This window comes from Halyomorpha halys, unplaced genomic scaffold (assembly GCF_000696795.3).
Source record: "Halyomorpha halys isolate HHAL.00 unplaced genomic scaffold, Hhal_1.1 Scaffold349.1, whole genome shotgun sequence".
Taxonomy (NCBI): Eukaryota; Metazoa; Arthropoda; class Insecta; order Hemiptera; family Pentatomidae; genus Halyomorpha; species Halyomorpha halys.
Genome location: NW_027109825.1, coordinates 422,503 through 440,418, shown reverse-complemented (window position 1 = coordinate 440,418; position 17,916 = coordinate 422,503). Strand labels below are relative to the sequence as shown.

The 17,916-nt window shown below is 28.9% G+C and overlaps 1 protein-coding gene across 4 annotated transcripts in view; it reads right to left on the bottom strand.

Moving 5' to 3' along the window:
* Nucleotides 1-487: 487 nt before the first annotated feature.
* PRL-1 (PRL-1 phosphatase) overlaps nucleotides 488-17,916 on the bottom strand; it is a 133,767-nt gene continuing 116,338 nt past the window's right edge. The window contains exons 1-5 of one of the 4 annotated variants that reach the window (XM_014421971.3): nucleotides 16,438-16,572; nucleotides 11,563-12,203; nucleotides 4,993-5,142; nucleotides 4,659-4,825; nucleotides 488-2,084 (exon numbers count right to left, since the gene is read on the bottom strand). In XM_014421971.3, the coding sequence (XP_014277457.1) occupies nucleotides 1,973-2,084; nucleotides 4,659-4,825; nucleotides 4,993-5,142; nucleotides 11,563-11,685 (552 nt within the window). In that variant the 5' untranslated portion in view covers nucleotides 11,686-12,203; nucleotides 16,438-16,572 and the 3' untranslated portion in view covers nucleotides 488-1,972. Of the gene's footprint in view, nucleotides 2,085-4,658; nucleotides 4,826-4,992; nucleotides 5,143-11,562; nucleotides 12,204-13,677; nucleotides 13,845-16,437; nucleotides 16,573-17,916 lie in introns of those variants that run through there. The other 3 variants (XM_014421969.3, XM_014421974.3, XM_014421970.2) reach the window with 3 other exon arrangements.

Sequence of the window (17,916 nt, the reverse complement as noted above, 5' to 3'; positions counted from 1 at the left end):
AAATTAAAATACATTAAATATATATATAAATTTGTTCATTCATTGTCACCATTTAGTTAGCTAATTTTATTTTATGTTAAAGGTATTTTATTTCAATCTCTATTCATTTTATTTCTAAACGTTATATATCGATTATATGTTTATGTTAATAGTTATCATTGCCAAACAAATGTTTATATCCGAGCCAGTTTGTTTTTCTTTGGACCTTCCTTCAAAAAGACTTAGTCATTTTGCGGTGACTTCGACAATCATTTTAAACTTGCCTATTTAGAAAACTGGGAAAATAAAAAAAACCTCCTCTAGTGATGAAAAATCCCAGTTGTATAGTTTACATACACTCTGTATTACTCAAGTAGGGTTTTGAAACTCAAAGAAGATTAAGATTTCATGTAGAGCAGAACAGAACAGAATATTGTTATTTTATTGTCAATTTGAAGAATAATAAACAATGAGGTATTGACAAAACAAAAATAAAAAACAGCCAAGATTATTTATTACTTGATAATATATTTTTATTTTCTCATACCATACAATAGATGTTTCATTTCAAAAACTGTTTCCTTTTCTATTTACCTTCTTAAATTATAAATCTCAGATATGCAACATGGTTAATCATTTTTACAGGATGTTTTATTTTTTTTTTGTTTTTTAAATAAAAAAAAAAAAAGGTAAAGTTTACTAACCATATAGCCAAGTACACAACAACCTATTATCATCCATACTCTAAACAAACCTTTAAAACAATCGTACACATGTGATGATCCATTACACAAAACTTACCACAACAATTCTCATAATTAAAACTTATCAATACCATAGCTATATACTAACTTTATGTTCAATAGCAAAAAGAAAAATATAGATATATAATAAATCAAAACATAATAATATTATGGCTTTAACAAAAAAAAAAAAAAAAAAAAAATTATAATAAAAATAAGAAAATAGATTTTTCATCATACAGTGGGAAAAAAAAAATCATGCAAAATTTAGCTCAAATACTTAACCAGCTTAAAATTCATAGATTACACATATCCTACAAACAGTAATGTTATCCAATATGAGTACATGTAAATTACTTATGTATCTTAACAGATTATTATATTGGCAGTGTATTTTTAATTATACAAAATGTATATATATATTTATATTTTTTTTGTTTTTTTTTTAAATAAGATATGGTGTGTTCTTTGGAAAATTATAACCTTTACGGAACTAAATTTTTACGAAGTTTTATATACAATGTTTTTTTCTATTAATTTACATGTCTCCCTGCTGTAGGAAAAAATCACGTCAAAGATTAAACAAAGTTAAAAGTATTTAAAAAACTGTAAGCAACTTAACGATAAAAAAATATTTTTATTATGAGCCTACTTTTTTTTTATAATCATTTTTAGTTTTACATTCAGCTCATTAGAGAAAGACATCATATATTAATTTGTTTTGACTTTTTTATTTTATTTTTAATTTATAAATGAAATTAGTTTGATATTCTGAAATTAATAAAAATGTTTAATCAATGTCGTATTCGAATAAAACATAAAATATAGTATACAAGAAAAAAATTAATTGTAACATACTTATACAAATTTCAAAATTCTCGGAAAGAGTCTTATCGTGGAAAAAATTATACTGATGCTAAAAAATATTTGAATTGGTAAAAGTTTACGAATTAAGAAATAAATATAATGACTATGATAAGAGGTACCGTTATATAATGACACCTTAATATGAAAGATATTCCACACTGTCTGAAATAACATAATCAAATTACATAACGCTAAAATATTGGTTTGTTAACATATAATTAAAATTATATATAATTATGTGTGCAGGTGTTTAAAATTTAATATAAAATCATAAGTATACACTAAACACATATACTTCAAAATACACTCGTACACATAATTATAATTCCTTCTAAAATACAAGCAGTTAACTCCATGTGTCAAAAGACAGTTGTGTTCATCGGCTATTGGATGCAACAGGAATTCTTGTGCCCATTTTTAATCTTCAATCGAGATTTTGGTTTGTATTTCTCCAGGAAAGCAAGTTGCTTTGAATTAATAGCGCCTCTCCTTTTCCTAAAATAAAATAATATAGTATAGAACTAAAATAATATGAGACTGTAGAGTGAATAACTCAGGAAAAATGTTGGCTAGTATAATAAAAGAAAAAAGGAATCATTCTTATTTTTAGTTATTGAGAGCAAAAAATAACTAAAATAAAAATATTTTTGGAAGGTTCAAAAACAATCTTACAAAGGTACAAAAACAATATCTCAAGCCTTTCAAATACCTGTAAATAACTACCTAACCTAAATGCATGGGCCTAACTAAATTTTTGAAAATAGTAGATAAAAATTTTAAGTTTCAAAGTGTTTTTCATGTACTTAAAAGAAAAAAAAATAATATTAAGCAGAAATTGGATTGCTCAATAAATATTATAACATGTGTAGGGGTATCTTTGATTAAAAAGATTAGATGTTATGTTTGTTTGGAATTTTACGTCCTTGTGTAATTTAACTAAAGCTGGGTGGATGAGTTATATAGATCCCCAACTCAACTTATTGGTTACTAACAATAAAACCCACCCAGGCCAGTTTGAAAAGGTGCTACTTCTGACTCAAGAATGCTACGGAGGCGTCCTAACAAGGGCAGCCACAATTTCCTAGAAGCTTAGATGTGAGATATCAACAAATAGATATAAATGTTCTTTTAACAACTTCACCATAAACTAAAACCTACAAACTTTGAATGTAGATTAATTTTTCCTTAACTCGAAAAAGTTAAATTTACCTTTAATTTATTATTAATCAGTTTATTTTTTTTTCACAAATTGGAATAATTATTTTTTTTATATAATTCTCAAAGGAAATTTGATATTGAAAAATCATGCTTATCAGATACCTTATATTCGAATAAACACAAAAAAAAAGTAACAGGGACAGAGTTAAGTGCTGCTATCTGCTGTAGAGATATTGGATCATGTTAATATTTTCATAAAACTAAAACCCTTCCTAGGTTTTTAAAGGAATATTATTTACAACAGTATACCTTAATATATATATTATTAAAATGTCTAATACAATAATGACCCTTCGAAATGATTGATGCCTTAAAATAATAATAATAATAATAAAAAAGAATAATTATAATAAGAAGGTGGTCAGGGGTGTGGTCAGTAAAGATGCTCAAATAAGTAAAACTTATTTATTTGTGCCAATGCTTCGATCTAAATTTCAGATAACATCCTTAATTCAGAGACATATAAAAATAAAATAATAACAAACTAACTTGGAATTATACATAACAATAAATTAAGTAGTTAGTAACCGATACTAATAGAAGATAAAATAAAATATTGTAGAGGTAAGAAAAATACAAAACAAATGATACAAAAAAAAAGTTATTTAAAAAAACTGATTGTGCTCATGATAATAAAGAAAACACATAATGAAAGGTACAGAACAAAATGTAAATGCTGCATAACTGAAATTAACATAATGAATTGTGTGAAAGAAAATGATATAATGATACAATGGGCAAGAAAGAAAACTGAATATATGCTACAATGAGAGTTGGGCAACTATGAAACTAAAAGCTAATATTGCCATGGATACAATATTTATTTATTAATGCTTCATTCATGAATAAGGGTCGTTTCCATGGCAACTTTAACAATAGCTAATTTTTGCCCATCTCTGGCTACAATGGACAATATATTATATCTTTATCTTCTTTTAGTACCAAATAATATCTTCGTAATTTATTATTATGCATACTTCCAAGTTTGTTTGTTATGATTTTTTTCTCTCCAAATTAAGGATCTTATCACGTTTTGTTTTCTAGGCCTGAAATACGTTTTATTTATTTGTGTATCTTTATTGACCATACCCCCATTTTCTTCTCATATCATTCTACAGTCAACTATTAACACCTTTCTATTAATTATAATATTGGGGAAAGGTTTTAATATAGAACAGTTGTCATTGATACAACAATATTCCAAAATTAACCTTTCCATGGAGGTTATTATTTATAATTTTATTATATTACACCACATAACGTAGAGGTTAAACAATTTAGTGAATGCATAATGCAACTTAATATTTAATATATAGATGATTGAACTTATATAAATTTGAAGGAGATGGTCAGGGGTCTGATCAAAAAGAAAAAAATGTAGTTTTTACCTATTTATTCATTGCCGAAGTTTCTACCCACTAAGTAGGTCTTCATCAGGGTTATATTAAATAGATACAAAGAACGTAGAGTCCATTGACTTACTTCTTTGTATCTATTTATTTTAGCCATGATGAAGACCAACATTGGTACTAAATTAGTACTTGAAAACTATTTTTTTCTTCTTGATCACAACCCTGACCATCTCCTGTAAATAATATTTATTTAATGACTAACTAAGCAAGAGGTACCTAATTCTCAATTTTATTTATTTTTTTGTTGTCACGTATTTCAGTAGAATAATTAGGAATCCTCGTATATTGTACCTGAGAATGGCTCCTAAGGCCGAAATATTGTAAAACAATGATAAAACAGTGGTGAACTATTACCAGCCCATCTTAATATACCTGCTTGTCGCCTTCACCTAAAATCAACAAATAAATAGATACATTTTTTAGATAAAAATATACTCACTGCCTGATCAGTTCGACAGCATCCTCATACTTCATGCCGAGTTCAATAAGCGCCAACGCGACCAGAACAGGTGCCCTGCCGAGACCAGCGACACAGTGCACAGCAACACATCCCTCAGGGCTTTCTTTGAACCTGGTTTTCAACAGTTCAAACCACTCATCCACAACCTATAAAGGAAAAAAATAAATAAAATGTTAGCAACAAGAAAAATTATAATATTCATACGGAATTAAAATTATCAAATTAAGAACTAAATAACTGCATTGATATATATATATATATTTCTTATGAATAAAAAAATTAAATAATAATTATAATAATCTGATTAGCTTACATCGGCCGGAGGTGAGGTACCATCCTCATATGCCAAATCTTTGACGGAGATGCCTTCAGACTGAAGTTCATCAATTTTGTACGTAGGTTCGCAAACTCTGACGACATCCCGTACATTATGCTTCTTCAGTTCCTGTAACCAGTCAGGAAGCTTTACCACAATTAGAATGCACTTTCTCACTCAATAAAGAAAAAAATATAATTTTTTAAGAGAACATACATTTCTATTACACAAGAGAAATAAGAAAACAAGCCATATTTCAATAACAGCTAACTGCTATTTGAATAAAAAATACACACACTATATATATATGTTTGTAATATTATCTATTTCAAGTTGTTTTCTGGAAATAAAAATCTACTCTTATTGTATTAACCAACATACTTTGAACATATTTATTTAGGGGTTTAAATTCAAAGTATATGATAATAAGTCTTTGCACTAAGTCATCTAGCTGAATCTTATACTCAAAAATATATGGCCAAATGAATTGATAAATTCCAAAACCAGGTATATCCATTTCTAATTTATAATTATAAAACAAATCTGGTACTCGTTTATCTTGAGGTAAAAGAATTCCTAACAAAAACAATTAAATTACATGTTATATAAATTGTTTTGAATACCAATATATCGCATGATAATCCTGTGCCAAAAATGTAAATAACAAAAATAAAGTTGAAGATGGATTTGTCTGGTTTTGGAGTGCAATGCCTTAAATGTATTTATGGTTTCAAGATAAAAAAATTAATGGTGATACAACACCGTGAAAAAGAGTGTGCAATTGTTTGTGATGGGTGTTGCATTGTTGTCATGGTTAAATTAAAAAATTACACTTAATTTTATAATTTGTAATCCCTCTCAGACCACTGGAAATACTTTTCTAGAGACTTCCAGGAGAACACACAGATGCTAAGGGTCGGGAATAGAACATTAATATTTTACTAATTTACTCTCCATTAAAAAAAAAAAATTCTGGCAGTCTTTGAACTGGTCTACAGAATTGAAACATCTGGAAACAAAATAATGTATTTAAATTTTACTAATAATGATCATGCGTTCCCAATTCATGGTAGAAAATATTAGTTCAATAATAATAATTAGAATAGAAAATCCATTTTCTTAGTTCTTAGTTCTAGCAGCAAAATATTATAAATTGTAATAGGAGAATATATAATAACACAAGTAACCCAGTTTGATCGGCACTATCGCGATTGTAAATCTCCTCTATCTTCCCACTCTTGTATTATAATATAAAATTTAGAATAGAATTCGCAAGCATTGCCTCCCTCCCCAATACTTCCATTTCATCCCTTGTCAATTTTCTTTCACATTTTTTTTTTTTTTTTTTTTTGCATTGTAGAATGTTGGTAAAGAAGCATAAATTCAAAAAATAAAAAAAAATTACTCACAACAGGCTTTAATAATAAATCTCTTAATATTTACAACTCTTGTATATAATTCAAATTAATTTATGACAAAATAATTAATATGAAAGGAATATGGTCCGGGTGCGGTAAAAAAAAATTCAAATAGTAGAAATATACTATTTTAATGAGCCAACGTTTCGCCCCACGTTGCAGGGCTTCTTCAGGGCTATTTTGACGGCAGTCAAAACAAAAAATGATTTTGTCAAAATTTGTTTTGACTGCCGTCAAAATAGCCCTGAAGAAGCCCTGCAACGTGGGGCGAAATGTTGGCTCATTAAAATAGTATATTTCTACTATTTGAATTTTTTTTGACCGCACCCGGACCATATTCCTTTCATCTTTACACACAGTCAATCAATAATCTTCCAAAATAATTAATAATTTAAATATTCATTGAGTGAGTAATATCGAACTGTTTTAAGCTATAGCAATCAGCGCATTGAGTAACCAACCATGTCATACGATTTTAATCAGCTTAGTCATTCATCAAACAACAAGATAGATATTTTCTGATGGATCATCTATCAAGATATAAAGATAATAATTAAGAAAATTTCTTGAAATTGATAGCAGCTTATCAATATAATTGATTCTTCTTTGGAATAAATTAAGTGGCTTTTATAAACAGAATTATATTCTCCCTTTTATGAAATAATATTTTTCAACAAATAACAAATAAAATATACATAAATGAATGTTATTTTGTAATTATGAACAAAATCAAAATATGTTTTATGTAAACTAAACTGAATGGATATGTATGATTTTAAATAACATTTTTTTGTGTAATTCTCATAAAACATTTGCACAATTTTTGCCAATACTTGCAAGCATATCCAAACTTTGATATGTACTACACGCATTATCATATACTTGTATCATTTTGTTTTATTCTTTAGTTATAATGTTCCTCTCTCTTTTCCATTAGATATCATGTAACATTTTGTATTGTATTGTAAGAAGTATAATATTATATTTATTATATATTTAATACTGTATTCTTATTTTTAATCAGGTTTACTCCTTATTTATTACTAATTCATTAGCTCATTATTATTAATTTTTATCATTATTATTAACTTCATAATTTCATTTAATTATTTTTATTATTTTTTTTCTCTCTTTATTTTCATTTTAATATTGGGTTAATTGAATTATTAGATGTTGTGATCTGGTGTGTTGTCATGTCAACCCCTTCCGGTGCTTGGCAACACACTACATAAGGACATGCAGTATTAGGTTAAGTTTATTAAATTCAGAAATAATGTGTGCCCCAGCTCATTATATACTCTTATCAATACACACGTTAAAACTAATATATTCCCGGAGACTCCTTAGAATGTAGTTGTTCTACAGCAAAAGGAGAAAATGCATAAAACTATTGTTTATATGTCATTAATAATTTTTCTTATAGGGGTTTTGAAAAAAAGAAAATAATTCTAGCAAATTATCCCATTAAATGTATTTCTTTTCTCTACATTTTAAAATAATTTAAGCAGAGATATTAACTTTTGTTTTATAATTTGTTACATATTGCCTATTGTTTCGTTCATGTTATAAAAATGTAAATGAAATTTGTTGGTTTAATAATATAATTATAATTTAATAGAAATTTAAATTTTTGGTTTGGTTGCAATAGTTCTATTCGAAAAGTTATTTTAATTTTGTTTTATTTACTTCAAAATGAATAGATTTTACACATTAAGAAAAAAGTAATAAACATACTGAGAAAATAATATGAACCATAAATGTGAAAAGATGATTTCGAGAAAGAAAAAAACAAACAAAAATTACTATAACAACAGAGAAGTTTCACTATGTTATCATAAGAGTAAAATATTTGTAGAATAAACGATAAAAATAAAAATGCCAAGGCTATCAGGAACAAAGATTATTTAAGATGAGATAGTAGGATCAAGCAGACTATCTAGATGCTAACAAACCTGAACTTTAGATGGAAAAAAAATCAGATTTTTAATGGGAAATGCCTTATAAATTAGAAAAACAATAACAAATCTTGTTCTGTTTTTAGCCCTGAAGAAGGCTAGAAACTCTAGCCAAAACATAATCTACTCAGTCTATAATATAATACTACAGAAAATAATAATTTTGATAATATAAGCCTAATAGTAAAAGCCAAGGAGAATTACTACTAAAACAAATAATAATCTAATTAGAAATGCTTCAATTTTTAATAAAAATGAAAATACTGAATCTTGCCGATACAAGAACATTTAGTTAATTTAAAAGGAAAAAAAAAATTGTACAATTTCCGTTTATAATTATTATTTAACTAAGCAGATCAAAAGAGATTTTTTTAAATATTTTAATCAATTAATATAATTAATTTTTATTACTAAGTACCATTGTATAATTTTAGTCATAGACCACTTTTAATTTCTCTATAGCTAATAAAGCACTTTTAAACTATTAATAAGTTTTCGATAATACTAATTCAACAACAATTATTGACACAACTTTACCCTTATTTTAGGCTCATTCAAAAATTAATAACTCAAATAAACAAGGACTTTCATTTCATAGATTATAATTAATTAAAAATGTTATACAATTCTAATTCAATTATTATGTTTGAAATTTGTCATATTTATTAAAAATTCTCAAAAACAAAAACTCGATCGGTTTGATAACGCAATCACTTATTTGTTTTGATAATTAAAAAAAAAGAGATTACTGTAACACTACAATCAAAGGGATATTAGCAAATGATGTTTAATCATTCATAGAAGAGAAATTACCATAATTTTCTGTCACAATTTATGCAAGGTTAAATAAAAATTAAATCTGTACCACAAGCCAGGAAGGGTCAGGGCTGCAGTACTTTCTAAGGAAGAACTGTTACTAGACCAACACTAGTGGAAGGAGGTCATTTGGTCAGAATCATCCTCGACCGCCAAACTTTTACGCAATTAAGGGTACCCACTTCCTGGGGCTGGGTTGACCTCGGATCAAAAAGCTATTGCTTTAGATTCTTTTAATACTCTCAAGTGATTCAAAGTTTTATTTTTTAATATTAGTAAATAAAAATTTAATACAATGTGTTTTTAACATTAATTTGCTTACTACTTTTTATTTTTATTTAAAATAGGGGTACATAATACCTGAAATTTATAATGGTTTGAGAATTTTTTTAAATAAAAAGTTTATTTCATTTATTAGTTGAAAGAATCAATTTTTTAATCTGTAATTGCAAGGAGTATTTTCAATAATATCAATAATCTTTTTCAGAAACCTAAGATCTCTCTAAAGCAGCCAAGGGGTAAAGAAAGATCTAAAAAAAGTTAAAGGGTTACCCATCCCCCCCAAATATTATTAACAACAGACACAATTCACAAAAACATAGCATCATTTATTAACTTATAAATCTCAAACTAAGTTGAGGTTAAGCAACCATTAAGCATTCCTAATTTCAAGTCGTTAAACCACCAAAAAAAAACAAAAAACAAACACATAAAAAAACCCAATAACCAAATTAGCAGTTCTTTTTAGTCCAAAACCTCATAAGATTAATAAAATATTAGTTAAATAAGCAAAACAATTAAAGTTATTTTCCAATGTATATAAAGTAATAACTAAAACCAAGCAAAATTAAGAACAAATATCATGACCTAAATTCCTAAACTTTTTAACTAAAATGTAAAACAAATGAAGTTAAGAGGTTTAGGAATTAGCCACTTGATATAGCATACAAAAGAAATTGTGAACTAATTAACAAAAAAAAAAAATTTAACCCATTTTAGTAAAAATTGAAAAAAAAAGTTCTCAAATTACAATGTTCCAAGGAAAAAAAGGAGATAAAACGTTTTATCTTATTTTTCCAAATATCTAATTTTTTTAGCAAACATACTTCAGGATTTTCATATTTTTATCAGCTGTTGTAATAGTTATGAAATCTTAAGCTATCTTTGTGGAGGAAATTTTATCTTTTGTAAATATTTTCTACAGAATTATAACTATGATAAATAAAAACCTAGCTTACTGTACTTTATCAACTGATAACTGATCCTTATAAAAACTTTAAGATATCTTTGTTGATCGAGGAAATCTGATCACTGGAAAAATAAGATAAATGGCCCAGACGCAATGATAAATTTTTAACAATAGTGAATACTCAACCCGTTACAAGAATTAAAACAAATAATAACAATAACTAAATTATTTATTGTAACGATTCGGATAGTTGGATAATTTGTATTTTTAATGAAGAATGCTCTCAATAATATGCAAAAATATTGGATGAAAGTAGGGATTATCTGCTACATAAATACTAAAATTAATTTTTTTTTTTTTACATAATAAATACAAAACATATGGATGAAAAATTTCAAGCAGATATTCAATTTATAGGTGCAAGTTACCATTTGCAACACTCACCACCAACATCTTAAAATCGGGAGGCTGTATCGACAATTTAAACTTTAAAATACATTGAACAAGCATACAGTTAGCACATCATTGATATGGCAAAGCAACAAAAAGGAGGAAACTTCCAATAATTAAGTTTTTGGTAAATGTAAAAAAAAAAAAAAAATTGAAAATGCACCATTATTTTAAAATAAAAAAAATGCAACTTCCAGACATAAAAAATTATTAAAATATTTTATTTAAATTTTAAAAAAACCTATTTATTAGTAACTAACGTTTTGCTCCACTTAGCAGGGATTCATCAGGGCTAAATGAAACAGTTTACAAAAGTAAAATATGATACAATATAAAATATAATAAAATACTAATTAATAAAAAGTACAGTATTGAGTGATAGAATTGCTAATGTAAAAATAAAGTAATGAATAGTGAAATAATAATGTTTGTATCTTGTTCGCATTTAGCCCTGATGAATCCCTGCAAAGTTGGATGAAACATTGGCTATTAATAAATATTAATTTGTACCTTTACCGACAGGCAACTGGACCACAATCTAGTACGTATTAATCTTGCAATAAAAGAATTAGTTTTTTTTTTCTTTATAAAATACTTTTACTACCGTAGGATGGAAATACCTCCTTTTTGCATTAAGCCCTTTGATTGTCAATTATACCCCTATTAGTACAAATAAAACTTCATAGAAATTAGTGCAACATATTAGATAATTAATAAAGCAAAAGCTTTTAATACTTACCATTATATAATTTTGAATATTTTGGTCTGTAGGACGGTCGGTGATGAGGAACTTCATGTTCTTAAACTCGATCTCGCAGGGAGGAGGGCGAATATCCTTATGCCTCATCGTTTCAATACTCATTTCCCAACAAATAATCGATAAGTCACAAACACTAGCACTTCAACTGCCAAAAAAATATTTTATAAATAAACGAAATCTACTGTAAAAAAATACTGCTATTCAGATCAGTTTGAAAAGATCTCCCAAAAAAACGGTGTCTTATGCAGAAAACTCAAAAAATCTTCTGTATTAAGCACCGAAGAGCATCTGATGAGCCGGAAATTATTCAATACACCCTATCTTTGGTGTTGCTCTTCTCAAATTATCTTCGACTATTAAATGTTTTTTTGTTTTTTGTTTCTTAATTCCAAACGAATATAGAGGAAAAACCCAAAGCACTCACTCAAGGGTGTTATTTCCAATAAGCTCACCAGGTGTCAAGACGGTGCCCTGATGTAACCTGGGTAGTTTCTATAATTCTTGAAAACTGTCTTTTTTAAAAAAGTTTTAACACAAGCTGTCTATTTGTGCTGAGCTTGGCAATATTCTGCGCTGTCTAGTCGAAACTCCATCAATGTTAGCCAGTGGTTCCCAAGGAACTGAAAACAAAGAAAAAATATATATACAAACAAATAAAAGAAATATATGATTCGCTAAATAGTGACAATACTATCAGGTAACCTAAAAGTTACTTTTAATACTTTATCCCATATGGCCAATAAATGTTAAGAAACAGAATTATAACAAGAAATGCATACATTTAAATTTTGAAATTTAATTAGTTCGTGATAGCCAAAATATCATATTACAGATTTTATTTTGAATGAAGTTAAAAAAAAACTATATTTTCTAAAAATAGAAAAAGACAAATTCCTATTTGTATATGAAATTTCATAATTCATTTTATTCATAAGGGTCTAAAATTAAATAAGTTATAGAATATTAGACTAAAGTTCAACGCCTTATTGGACCCAAAAATAAAAAAAACTAAACCATAAAATCATGAGTATTCAAAGAGGGACATTGAATCTAATTAACTTTATAACACTGAATGTTTCGATGATATAACTTTAGTCTTTAGTGTTATATCTTGATCCAATATTGTCTTCACTGATTGTAAAATGATAACCATTTAAGATAATAAAAATCGATTAAACCTGACCTAGGGAACTATAATAAACAAAACAAAAATCCATATTTTGATAAACAGGAAATGTATGAAAAGTTATGCAAATATCCATAAGAAAAGTTTAAATAATTATAACCTGGTTGGAAAATAAAATAAAATTGCATTGAACTCAAGGTTACAAGTTACAAACCAGCAATGGATTATTCAAGGAAAAAATTAAAATATAATTAAGTATAGAAAATAAGAAAGAAAATTCTCAGAAGAGAAGTCCAAGTTATATGAGCTTAGAAATCATTGTAGGTTCAGTTATGTCCTTGGGAACGGACGGGTGAGTGGAGGAAACGCCGGATCAATTTCAAATTTGAATAAATGCGAAAAATAAAAAGTTCGTCGGTTACTGGTTCCAGGGAAGTTTTAACCTCATAATCTAGGTTTCGTTTCTCCACCCTCAATGGCAGGGGTATTGATTCTAGAGTCCTCACAACCCCACCTAGATTCGGGCACCTTTAATATTTCCAACATTTTCTAAAAATCCGTTACGAGAATTTAATTTTGGAAAGAAATAGCCGATTGGTTCGGAAGGTTAGGGCGATGGAGAGCAATTTGAAGTTTTTTGATGCAAGAAGAAAGAGTTTTAATTTGATAAAAAGTATCAAGGGGTTCAAATTTAATATCAAATCCGAACAATTTGCAAGGAAGAAGATATAATAGCTAAAAAGAGTGGGGAGCGGAAATAGGGTCATAGAAGTGAAAACTTACGAGATGGAATGGCCTACATTCGAAGGAAAGCTTGGTGGCTACAATAAAGAATTAACTGGGGTTAAGGTTCACAAAAATGAGGATACGAGACTTAAGAATCTGATCCTAAAGGCTGCTAACTTGGGACAAAGTAATGTTGTTTGAAGTTAAAATATTGAAGCGAAATAAAGAGAAGTATTGTGTACCTGATAACCCCTGGCGCTGGTTTTGTCTGCCAGTACAGTTGTTTCGTTATCGAGGGAGGTATCCACCATGGAATAGCAGACGGTTGGTTGGAGTGAATTATAGCACATAACACAAGTGAGAACACCTGAGAGACTGTGGGAAAGGCAACTGGAGCCTGCCTGAGGCTACTGAGTTCCCCCACCAGTCTACCCCCACCACCTCTCCCCATCAGGCTGGTCAACCCTATCTCAGCCGTTTCCAAAAATAATTAAATTTATATCATAATTAAAAGTTTTATACAATTTTTTTTTCCCAATGAATTACAATTTAAAATGAAATTAAAAAAAAAAGTTTAATAAAAGTAACGTTTAATAAGGTCGCCATAATTAGTGAAGAACAAGAAAACTAAAAAAATTAACAAGTATCACGAAAATAACAAACCACGTAAAAATAAATCCAACTACTTAGTGCCCTAAGATATTTCGAAATTACGATTTTAACAAAATATAATATAAAATAAATAACATTTTTTTTTTTTAAGCCTATTAAAAATAAATACTAAAATCACAAAATTAAAACTTTCCGAAACAATTTTTCGACGAGTAGCAAGTCCTACACAGTGGCGTGCGAAGATAGTTAAAACTCGTGATCACAAGTATTTTTTAGCTTCTTCTCCTTCCACTTTAAAACTAAAAAAACCTTTAAAATTTGGAAATTGGCATTTTTAAAACATTTTAGCAAGGTATAAGGTAAGAATAAACCCTCGTTTAAAATAACGAATAACGGATTCGCTAGGGATTTTGAATTTGTAGAAAGATGCGTCAAATACATACTGTATTAGGTAAAGATAAAAAAAATTGTAAAAAATTAATTAATGATAATTTTACAGGCAATGATTGTCATTTGTTGTATAAAAACGACTTTATTGGTAGGTACATAAATGATGAAAATCGTATTTAATTTAACTGTTTGCTAAAATATTAATGATTTCAAAATTATTGCCAAGCAAATATTTTAAATCCTTGGAGAAAATCAGTGTTTTTTAAACTTAAACCATTTGTCCTACTAAATAAATGGAGTAAGATAGGCGACTTATGATATCTTAGAACAGAAGAATTGTATAAAAAATTAGTAAATTCTTATATGACGTATTGTGACGTTTTCAAATGAATTTAAAATATGAATAATATCTTTTTTTTCGATTGTAGGAAGATGGTCCGGAAAAAAGAAAAATAGCAAGAAATCTATTTATTAGTAATTAACGTTTCGCCCCACTTTGTAGGGCTTCATCATGGTGATTTCAGAATGATATTTTACTTACTTTTAACTTTCATTTACTTATATATGGAATATTTAAAGGAAAAGTTTTGCAATCGTAAAAAAATTCGAATTCAAGTTTTCGACGATTTCCGTGTTTTTGAGGTTCCCTGAGTCCCAGTAACGAAATTAGGCAAAATGGTCGGTGAACAGTTTAGATCAAAAGCGAAAAGTCGTAAAGTAAGGAGTTACATCAGGGCGTTAATAACAACTAACTTAAACTTAATGTTTGTCTTTCCTTTCATTTACCTATACATGGAATATATTGCTATCGAGCAAAATTTCGAATTCGAAGATCAGGAGTAAGGGAATAAGTCCAATAGTGATAAAGATGAGCATAAAGCCGTTGCTTCACATTTGCCAAACTACGGCTAAATATCGCACGTTCACTCGTGTGGATGGGATAATTGAATTGGAATAAAGTACAAGGTGGTATGAATTTGTGACTGATCCGTCCAGTGTCGAGTTTTGGGCACAAATCAAAGGGCATTTGGACCAGCGCTTGTCATGGGGATACGAGTTCTTAGAGATATCTTGAGGTATGCGTTCCCTGCATGGAGTCGATATCTCTCGCTCAGGCAGAAGAGCAGGTTGGCGGCAATTCAGAGGATGGCTCTGCTGCGAGTCACTCAAGCATACTGAACAGTGTCTCACGAGGCGGTACAGATGTTGCCAGGAGTACCTACCGATCTCCTGGAGGAAGACTACTACCGACACACGGTAAAGAGTGAAGGACTGGCTAATCTACCGAAGAGCCTCCAATGGTGTATTGGTGAAGACCCAAACAGATGGAAGAAGATCCTCCAAGAAGAAACCTTACAAAAATGGAACCGAAGGTGGGTTTTAGATGTTTTTAAACTCTAATAAAGTAATGGATAAAAATAATAATAAAGTAACCGAAAAGGAAATATCGGAGGGAAAACAAGGAACAAAAGAGGAGGATCGATGATGTGACGAAGCTGAAGAAGATTTTATTATCTCCTAAGGATTAGAAGGTTACAAAACAAGTATCCTAGAAAATCCTTTCGGAGCTCCTCTGTATTTAACATAACATGGACATAAATTAGTCTGCTCACAATCCTATATTTTTCACACTTAGCATGTTAAAACTTTTAATAGAACATCATAAATACCACTAGTGTAAATCTAAAGAAATAGCCAATACAAATCCGACGTCCAGAACGTGTCTCTCTGGAACACACAAGCATGTGGATACAGACGTTTTCTACTTTGTTGACCACTTGTTTGTTGGTATTTTGGATTTGTGCCAAATAGCAAACGTGAGAATCCGATTTTTCACCTGATCCAGGCAAATTTACTCTAGCACGGTTAGAGATGTTTTACTTGAATATTAATAAAAATATTGTCTACAGGCACCACTACAAGTTTGCCAAATAATGGCAAATTCGCGCATGCACCAGTATGTGTGTATGGGTTACTTGGAATTGCTCTTGCAAGTTTACCTGAATTTGTGGCCGACCCGTCGCATGTCGGTTTTTGGGCACAACCAATGGCACCAAAGAGCGCTTGTGCTGCATTCACACGTTTGTTTACAGTTTACATTGTTTTAGGGCTCCCAACAGACGTATATTTGTGATCATCTAGTTTTAATTAATTACAAGATTTCCCCAACCCTCGAATTTAATAATTAACTCTAGTTTAAGGTTGAATATTTTAAAATTTTAACAATTTGGTATAAATACATTGTTTCAAATCTTGTTAATTAACTTTAGCCGTTTATTTTTTATTTAACATGGCAGAAATATACATTTATGAAGACATATGACTAAATAATTAAATTTAAAAGTTTCTGATTTAAATTCAAGAACGAAGCTTGAATTTATAGGTTATATAGTAATATTTATATAAATTTTTATCATCTACAACTAAATTGCTGATATTTACGTTTCTTTTCATTCTATCTATGTTTATTTTGAGCAATTTTATTAAAGAAATAGTGTGAATCGAAATTAATAGCCGCCACAAGTCCAACGTCCACAATGTTTGTATCTGGAAAACACAAGCGTGAGTATTTTGAATTTCCTGCTAGAAGCAAACGTGAGAATCCGATTTTTACAGAACATAACTCACGGTTTTTAACATATACACTTTATTCATGTTTGAATGTTTTAAATTTTAAACTTTGTTTTTGCAGTACATTTACCAGGTAGAGACCTAGAAGAGGAATTGTGTCTTTTTTCGGTAGAAGCGTGGACAGGGAGAATTCCAAAAGCTTTGAAGGGAAAATATCTTAGGGATGACAGGGGGGGCCCTAGGGCTTTAAGAATAGGGCCCCAAGGCAACAAAAAACTTGACCGAAGGGACGATCAGGTAGAGGGAATGGTCGCTTCAAGAATTCATTTGAGGAGATGCAGCTATATTTAAACTGTGTGGGGACTCCTGCCTCCGTTGTAACACGATATAGACACTTCCTCGCTCTCTTCACAATATAATTATTTTAAACTTTTTCAGGTTTCCTTCAGAATAAATGCTGATAAAGCATCTAGAAGAATTGAAGCAACTACTCGAAAATTTTAATATATTAACTTGTAAGAATATAGTCCGGGTGAAGGTTAATAAACGTACTAAAATATTAGAAAAAACTATTTATTTTTTCTTCTATTTTAGTACCTTTATTGACCGCTATCCGGACTATCTTCATACGGTCAACTATATTCTTCCAATAGTAATATATTTACGATTTTAACCTTTCGAAACGAGAAAACTGAAAAAAAAAAAATGAATTCTACAAAAATGTTGATTTAAAAAAAAAATTAAAAAAAGTGATAAATTGAAATTTAAAAACCAATAATGAGGTGTAGATAGTTGACCGTAGATTAATGATTGGAGAAGTTTGTCGGGGGGTGCGGTCAGCAAAGAACAACATAAATAAACAAAACCATATTTATTTATTTTATGCCGACGTTTCGACCTGAGTTTCA